Here is a 9015-nt window from a genome sequence, read left to right on the forward strand (position 1 = left end):
TATCAAAATGTATCAAAAATCAAAAATATTTGAAAAATTTTTAAAAAGCAGCCTGTGACCTCCTAATGGGTGTGGTCACAGCCCTCTATGGTTCTGAGGTGGAGCCATGATTTTTTTGTGTTTAGAAAGGGGCTCTAAAGTGGTCATTTGAGCTGGGTCCTCTTGGACTTAAGTGGGAAATAATTACTCAGCAAGCCATGGATATAAGGCCAGAGACAGACTGATGGATGTCTTGGCAGATGCCAGGGTGAATGGATGACAATTGAGGACTTAGGTTCACCAGTGCATTGGCACTAATAAGCCCCTAGAACCTAGATGCTGTCATCTTAAGTTTTGCCATCTGGCAGAGTAAGATGCCAAGTTGCAGAAAAATAATTACTTTCTTTCTTATACCACTAAAAGTGTAGACTAGAATTTAGATCAATTGTAAAAGTACAGGCAATTCTTTCGATGAGTTAGCTGACAGAAAGGAACTGAGGGAGAGAAAAGGAGGGAAGAATGGGAATTTTTCTTCTCAAGTGAGAGATTAGGGCATGCTTAAGTGCTCACGGCAGGGATATGGTTCAGTCGGAAGGCTAAGGATACCAGGGAGCAGAAATAATAGATAGCATGAGATTCCCGAGGCTGGAGAAGAGACCAGCTTCATTATAACTGGAAAACATAGCTGAGAACTAGTACAAATCTAGTTTAGTTAGGTTCCGTGGCTAAAATATGAAGAAATGTGTATCTGATGGCTTCTATTTTCTTGGAGAAGTAGCAACAAAAGTCACATTCCAAGAGGTTAGGGTTGGTTAAATGTTTGAGTGGAGAAAGTTTGAAGGGTCACAAAAGGGGGCAGAAGGAGTGAGCTGACACGTGAAAATGCTGAGATTGCCAGCAGGGTGGAAGGGGCAGGCAAGGCTATGGATTCTAAGTGCAGTGGGTACTAATTGATCTGGTTCTGTAACTTTTCTCCAATGGTGTTCAGATGTGCTGGAGCAGGAATGGGGAAGTTGGATGACTGGGGTCATCTTGAGTGGAATTTTTCCAGAAAATACCTGCTCAGAAACTCTTCATATGTATTTTTTTAAAACACACACATATAGTTGTTTTCCAAATCAAAAACAAAATCTTTTCTTTTAAATGTTATGCTGTTTTCCTATCCCTTTGATAGTTGTCTTTATCTTCCTTGGCACTGTCCCAGGTTTCTCATTGTCTTTTTCAAAAGACAGAGGCAGTACAGTATAGCAGTTAAGAGATGACTTCTGGCACCAATCTGCCAGGTGCAAATCTCATGTTTAGTACTTACTAAGCTGTGTGATCACATAACACCTCTGTGCCTTGATTTTCTCATCTGTAAAATGGGGAGAGTGATAATATAGTATGCCTTCATAAGATTGCTCTAAGGATTAAATAAGCTAATGCACCTACTATACAGAGTATTACCTGTTGCTGCATTATTTCCGCCCAAATGAAATACCCAAACGGGAAGCAGAATGAGACATGAAGGATTACATTCTGGCCTTTACATAGTACTCAATATTTAATCCATTCTGGTATTTCATACCTTTTCTTTCTCTTTTTCCCATGAAGTCACTATAATTGCATACTCATAGTAAGCACACGGAAAGGTCGAAGTCTTAGATTATTTTGAGAATCATTCTTTCTTCACCTTTTGAGGTATTGAATGTCTAAGTATTTACACTGGATCAAATGGGTGGCTGACTTATACCTGCGTATCTCTTGCTTCCAAGTTCATCTCTTTTCTTTGATAGCCTCTTCTGAAAATGCTATACCTTTTCTTCTCCACAAGTAAACTTGTTATGGCTGATTGTTGTTACAAAGCCACAAGGTCCTTGCTGAGGCTGTAAGCCCTCTGCAGATGAGTACCGTGGCTTCTACCTTTTAGTAGCCTTAGCTCACAGGAAGTTGCCCTTATATAAAGTAGGAAACAAAAATGGTAGATGATGATCATGATGATGATAATGATGACAGTACCATAAGTGATTATTCTTGATTTCCTTACCTGTAGAATTCTGTGGGAATAGAGAGAAAAAACATGGGGTTCTGAGGCCAAATGGACTGCAGTTCAAATCCTAGTTCTACCACTAAATAGTTGGATAGCCTTGGATTAAAAACAAACAATTTAGAGCATTGTAAATTGTTCAGTGATTTATGAACAACTTTCTCTTTTTCCCCTCTAATTCTTGCCTACCATGACTCTCAGAGCCACTAACAGAACGGTCTCTTTCACAAGCCATGCTTTTCCTAAAACTTCCTGCCACTGAAGAGGTAGGGCTGGAATTCCTTTTCTTCCTTAAAGTTCTTCCTGCCATCACCTTGTCACTTCCAATCTCTCAGATTTTTCCTTCACTCACCAGGTAGGTTTTTTTCTATATCACGTTTATTTCTCAATGCCTTCCTTCAATTCTTCTTCCCAGGCAACACACTATTTTGCAACACGTTCACCTCCTTACTCTAAGATCTCTAACTCTCTGCCCTTTATTCACAACTGTACTTCCTATTCTATGATATCTTTTATAATTGGAAGACTTTATCATTTCTCTCTAAATCCAAAAAGTGACTTGGTGTCAAAAAATACACAATTTTTTGCCTTTAACAGTCAAATACTACAGATACCTGTTTTTGTTAGTACAGCTGCATGAAGTCTGTATATGCTTTATAAAATAAGGGCTAGAGGGGAGAGATTATCTCATCTACTTTGTACTACATCGAGTGTAGTACACAATTTACAAACTTCTGATTTGTGATGATACACTGAGAAGCAGAAAAAATTACAACATCTTTAGCTCTGACATGAATCATATATTTCCACCTTTGATTACAAAATAATGACATGCACCCACGTGTCAAACAACGAAATACTTAAAAACATATTTAAATACTTTACAGGAAGAAAATGCTGGCTATTTCACATTGAAATCTTCATACGACAGCTAATGTCTTTTCACATCTACTGTAAATAACTTGTTCAATTAAGGCTATGAAATACTGAAGAAAAGAAGGGTAGGATGGAGGGAAAGAAAGAGGGAAAAATAACATTTTAAAAAATTCTGAGTAAATGATCCTGTGTATAGTTGTATTTAACATTAGAAAGTTCACCTACACAAATCCTGAATTACGTTTTTGAATTATTGTAAAACCATCTTTTTTGCTAAGATAGATATTTAAAAAGCATCTTTGATTTACATATTTCTAAAGATATTTTCAGTTTGCTTGAAGTTCTTCTCCAACTTTATGCCTGTGTTTTAATACCCTGTTACATATAATCCCACACCTATTCTCCCTTTAATACTACATTATCTTTGACAAGTCATAGCTATAAAGCAACCGTCAGCTCTTTTAAAAAACACAAAATACACCAAATTTCTAAATGTAGAAGAGTATGATTTCTCGGAAAAGTCTATGCTAATTCCAAGAGGCTGCTTCTCAAAATAGTTATAGAATTTCTCTTTGGAATCGTTTTCAGTTAGCTAAAAGCCACATAGGAAACCCAACCTTGTGGCTTTATAGAGGTCTCATTTAAAAAATAATAATAATTTAAATAAAGTGGCATGACTCACCTTATTCAACCAACTTGACTTCAAATTATATTTTTGGCTATATCCAAAAATCAAATTTACCTCAAAAGACAAAGATTTTCTACAATGAAAATATATATATTTTTTTAATGTGAAAACATTCTGAGCAGCATCCCAAAATTTATCGGAAATAAAAGTAGCAGGTTAGAGTGAGGATAAAGCTTCAAAGTTTTCCAAGGAAGATCATTTTGGGGATATGATGCGGGTGGAAGGAACGTTAATTTTTACATATAATCTTGGAAAACATTTTAAAAACACATTTATGTTCATACTTCTATTTGTCCTTCAGATGGTTGAATTTTATCTAATAATAACCACCTTTTCAAAATCCTAAAATGATTTTAAACGGGTTAAATGAATTAACAATTTTCCACAAAGGTTATTGGGGGTGGGGTGAGGAAGTGCACCAATGTGTGTAAGGATAAGACTTTTCCACTTGCAATCTAAGCACCCAAAGCATGTCAGAGGTGCAAGCTCTAGAAGCTAAAGTTTTGTTGGATGCTAGCGATTTAGAGGGGCTTTCAAGCAGCTCTGAGGGTCTCCATTCATTCCTGAAATTCTACGTAGTTGAACAATACTAGCTGCATTCAATGTTTTGTTTGTTTCACAGTGTGGTCCTGTAATATGAGCTTTTCATTTATAGTGAATGTTATTTTTGTCATTTTTGGCACTTACAGTTCACAATGCTTGGTTATGTGGTTTAAGATTGTTTTAATTTTTGCATTTTACATTCCTTTTGGCACTTTTGAAGAAGGGACATTGTCTTTTATGTTGTTTGGGGAAAGTGGTAAGCCTCCCCCGCCTCCAGCTTTAAATGTTTGGCTTTATGAAATCCACGACTCTCCCCCAGAATCTTCCATCATTAAATAATGCGAGTGGAAATTTGCCTTCATAAGCTGGCCATCCCAACCATCTTAGAGGCTGGTATCCCCAGTTTGGGATTTAGGCTGTTTGGTCGCTGCCGTCACAGGCTCTGGTGGACCCTCTCGGCGGAAAAGTACAACTGGATTTTTGCGGGCCCACATGGCCATGTCCCCTCCCACTCCGCTGGCCGGGTTGGAAGAGGACATCCTGCTGCAGGCCCCCAGCCGGTTGGCATAGCGGTTTCGAAGGCGATTGCGGCTTCTGGCTTGCAGACCTGGTCCCTGGCTAGGCAGGAAAGCGTCCACATTTCTAGTCCGGTAGCCCTCCTCGCGGTTGCGCCCTAGGAGCATCGAAATGTTGGGATTGCGGATGGCGTAAATGACAGGGTTGATGGCCCCATTGGCCCAGGTCAGCCAGACCGCCACCACGTTGAGGAGCGAGGGGACCTGCACCGTCTGGGCCTGCCGGGCGGCGGCCAGCAGCACCAGGAAGCAGTAGGGCCCCCAGCAGCAGATGACGAAGACGATCATGATGAGCACGGTGGTGGCCGTGCGCACCTCACTGAAGAAGCGCAGCACGCGCGCGTAGGTGTTCACAGGCCGCACGCGCACGTCCGACAGGCGCACCGTCTTGCAGATGTGGTAGTGGCAGAAGCACATGAGCAGGAAGGGCAGCAGGTAGCAGGCCACCACCAGCCCCACGCTGAAGGCCGCGCCCAGCTGCGCGGGATCCGGGGAGGTCCGGTAGAGGCAGCTGTGGAAGCTCTGCGCCGCCGCGAGTTCCCGGGGCGCCCCAAGCAGCTCCCAGGGCAAGGAGAAGCCCAGGGCCGCCAGCCAGGCGCCCGCCAGCAGCTGCAGCGCGCGGTGGCGGCCGATCTTCTCCCGCGGCGGCCGCACGATGGCGCAGTAGCGGTCCAACGAGATGAGCGCCACGCTGAGCGTGGACACGATGCCAAAGCACGAGCTGAAGAAGCGGCTGGCAGCGCAGAAGCCGTGCCAGGGTCCCGCGGCAGCGGCAGGTGCCGAGCCCCCGGGCGGCGTGAAGAGGTCCAGGAAGGCGGCGGGCAGGCAGAGCAGCGCAGTGAGCAGATCCGATAGGGACAGCGATAGGATGAAGGCGTTGGTGACGGTGCGGAGCTGCCGGTGCTTCACGATCACCCCCATCACCGCGCAGTTGCCCAGGCTAGACAGCAGGAAGATGAGCAGGAGGACGAGCGCCTGGGCCGCCACCGCAGCTCCGTGCGACAGCAGCGGCGCCGCCTCCGGGCTCAGGAGCTGCCTCACCGCTGCCCCCGTCTCCCGCGCTGCCCCGGACCCGCCAAGGCCGCCGCCACCGGGAGCGGCAGCTGTGCCGCCACCGCTTGCGTCGCTCAGGTTCCCCAGCGCCGCGGCCGCCGCGGTCGCCACGGTGCTGATGGAGACCACGGCTGCCGTGGCCGCGGAGGAAGTCCCGCCAGGCGGGCCGGCCGCGGAGGGGGCGCCGGGGTGCGGGCTGCCGAGTAAGGCCATGCTCGCTGGTGGGCGGGCCGGCGGCGGCGGCGGCTCCTCCATGGGGCCCAGTGGCGGCCGCGGATCTGCTCATCCCGCAGCGGGGGCGGCGGCCGCTAGGTCGGAGGGGTGGCTCAGGGCCGGGGGCTAGCGGCCGCTGCGGGGAGCTGGTCTCGGCCGGAGGGGTGGCGGTCTCTGGGGACCCGGCGGAGCCTTTGACGTGGGTTCCGAACGTTGCCGAGGGAACCGCGTGTTTACGCAGGAGCGCGGGGCGGGACGCCAATCCAGTACCAGCTGCAAAGCCTGATACTGCGCCTCTGGAGGTTACCGGCCGGAGGCTTCGGGTTTACGAGAGTGCCAGGTCTACCTCCTCAGGGACCACTGTCCGGCCAGATAAAGCGCGAGTGGCATGCAAACAAATGACCACATTCAGCGTAAGTTCACTCTTGCTCTCTTTTGTAGGGTACAAATGTTCTACAGGCAGGCCTTTTGGGGAGCGGGGCGGGGGGTGCTTTGCTTCCTGTGGGTGCTTTTGGTATATACAGGTAGGAAAGGAATCTAGGACGTGAAGTGAAAGAAAAATCCAGAAGTCTACATCCAGACATCTTCAACTTGAGAAGTCGACTAATTTAAACCAATAATTCTCAAACTTGAGCTAACAGAAAATTCACATAGAGGGCGTGTTAAAATACAAGTGACGAGGTCTCAACCCCAGCGTTTTGGATACGTCTGGGGAAGTGCCCAAGAATTTGTATCTCTAACGGGCTCGCTGATGGTGATGATGATGCTGGTTCCAGGACCACACTTTGAGAACCACTGATGTCAAGAGCTTCATAAAACGCAGATTCCCTGGCTGACAGAATTACTGAGGACAGGCCCATGACGCTAAACCCCCTACGTGATTCTGATACAGGTGCTCTGAGGAGCTAGGATATGCATCTTCTTTAGATGTTACTTCATTTCCATGGGCCTGGACCTCAGGCCCCTACTGGCTGATAAATGGGGGGAAAGGGCTTGGTGCCTTGCCCTGCTAGCAGCCTTCATCTGTTCTCAGGAATGGGGTGTGTTTTGAGTCTAAGATGCTGCCAGCCTGGCAATCATCACAGATGCAGCTCCAGGTATCTAGCTGGGAGATACAGGGAAAATGAAAGGCGGGGCTACCCAGGGAAGTTGCATCTCAAGTTTCTGGGCACAGCCCCTAATGGGGAAAAGTGTGATAAACCCTCAGGTTAACTAACCCTGGGCTCTTCTCTAAAGCAGTGGTTCAGAGTATGAACATTGGACCAGGAGCATCAACATCCCCTGGAAACCTTGAGAGATACAAATTATCAGGCCTGCAGTGCATAGGATACCCCTGATCTATTGAAACTCCTGTGGTGGGGCCCAGGCACCTATGTTTTAACAAGCCCTCCCAGTGATTCTGATGCACAAATTTGAGAAACACCGCTCTAAAGAATGACTAGTACATTTGTAGGTCTTAGAATCAATGGTATTAGTATTTGGAGTGCTTATTTCATTCAGAAAAAATATCCTACAGGAAATTTACAGTATAAATAGAAGAAAATTTAAGGTGGCAAACCAAAACTTGGTTTCTCAGCCTCAGCGTCATGAACTTTTTGGGCCAGATAATTCTTTATTGCAGGGGCCATCTATACACTGTAGGATGTTCAGCAGCATCCCTAGCCCCTGCCTACGAGATGCCAGTAGCACCTCTCCCAGCTGTGACAACTAAAAATGTCTTCAGATATTGCCAAATGTCCTCTTGGGTTCTGTCAACCTCAGCTTAATCTAGACTGATTTCATCTTAATTTTGTCAATCAAGACAAAAATATAATTATCATACATTAATTTATTTAGCAAACACAATCTTCTAAGATTGTGCTTAGTTTTAGGAAACAACAAATAAGACAGGAAACCCAGCCCAAATAAGCTTAAGTCACAGGCCAACACAGTGTATTACAGTGTGCTAAATATTGTCTTAAAAATATGTGAGTGAAATTATTTGGAGGTAACTAACTCTTCCTGACGAAGACTTTGTACAATAGGTGACATCAAACTTTTTAGAAAAAGAAGAAAGGGGAAGAACATTTGATGCATGTGCAAAGTCTTGAGATTAGTGTTGAAATGAGCAGTGTGTGAATTCTAGGATATTGGAGATGGGGAGTGAAGAAGGAAATAAATGATTAAAGTGTATTGGGGCCACCTTATGATGGGCCTTGTAGGCCATGCTCTGGAGACTAAACTTCATCAGGGGAGGAGGGGCTAATAGCACAAGGGAGGGCTGTGAGCAAGTGCATGGTTCAGAAGGACCAGAAGGACTGCACTCTCCTGGTTCCTTCCTTCCTCATCTTTCTCAGTGTCCTCTCCTCTTCCATTTCATCCTCTTCCACTTGCCTTTACATGCTGGAGTTCATCAAAGCCCTGTTCTCAGCTCCTCTGGACTCCCCCCTCAGCCCCATCTCACTCACATCCAGGACTTGAAAGATTATCTATATATTCATTACTCAAATTATGTCTGTGGCCCCAACCTACATGCCATGCTACTTGGCATCTCTCCTTCATGTGCCAGTGGTGCATCAAATGGGTGCATGATCCTCTTCCTACTTTCCCTGAAAAACTTGGTCCTTAATACTCTGTATCTCAGAATATGGTAGAACCATCCTTCTAGCTTTTAAGGCAAAAACTTAAGAGTTTTCCTTGATAAATCCCTCCTCCTTACCACCAGTCCACATCCAATTCATCAACCAAGACCTACGGATTTTAGTTGCAGACTATCTTTGCATCCATTCACCTCCTCCATCCTGAATCTTGGCTCTCATCCTCTCTTTGGACTACTGTTGTCACTGTTGTCCTAACTGGTCTTCCCACATCCAGTCCCTACATTGTAGGCAGATAGGCATAATGCTCTTAAAAAGAAAATTCTTCATGCCACTTACTTATTTAAACTCCTCCAATCAGGCCAGTGTAGTGGCGTGTGCCTGTAGTCCCAGGTACTTAGGAAGCCAAGGAGGGAGGATCGTTTGAGCCCAGCAGTTAGAGGCCAGCCTGGACAACATAGTGAGACCATGTCTCTTAAAAAAAAA

General features: G+C 45.6%; 1 protein-coding gene across 1 annotated transcript; it reads right to left on the bottom strand.

Moving 5' to 3' along the window:
• Positions 1–4275: 4275 nt before the first annotated feature.
• Positions 4276–6165, bottom strand: GPR135 (G protein-coupled receptor 135). The gene has a single exon (XM_011961921.1). The coding sequence runs from the start codon at positions 5993–5995 to the stop codon at positions 4496–4498; it is 1500 nt and encodes a 499-aa protein (XP_011817311.1). The 5' UTR covers positions 5996–6165; the 3' UTR covers positions 4276–4495.
• Between the last annotated feature and the right edge of the window lie 2850 nt (positions 6166–9015).

The sequence above is a fragment of the Colobus angolensis genome, unplaced genomic scaffold, assembly GCF_000951035.1.
Source record: "Colobus angolensis palliatus isolate OR3802 unplaced genomic scaffold, Cang.pa_1.0 Scaffold57, whole genome shotgun sequence".
Lineage (NCBI taxonomy): Eukaryota > Metazoa > Chordata > Mammalia > Primates > Cercopithecidae > Colobus > Colobus angolensis.

What these genes read in the sequence shown, in the direction of transcription:
- GPR135 (XM_011961921.1), bottom strand. Translation starts at nt 5,995, where the DNA reads ATGGAGGAGCCGCCGCCGCCGCCGGCCCGCCCACCAGCGAGCATGGCC.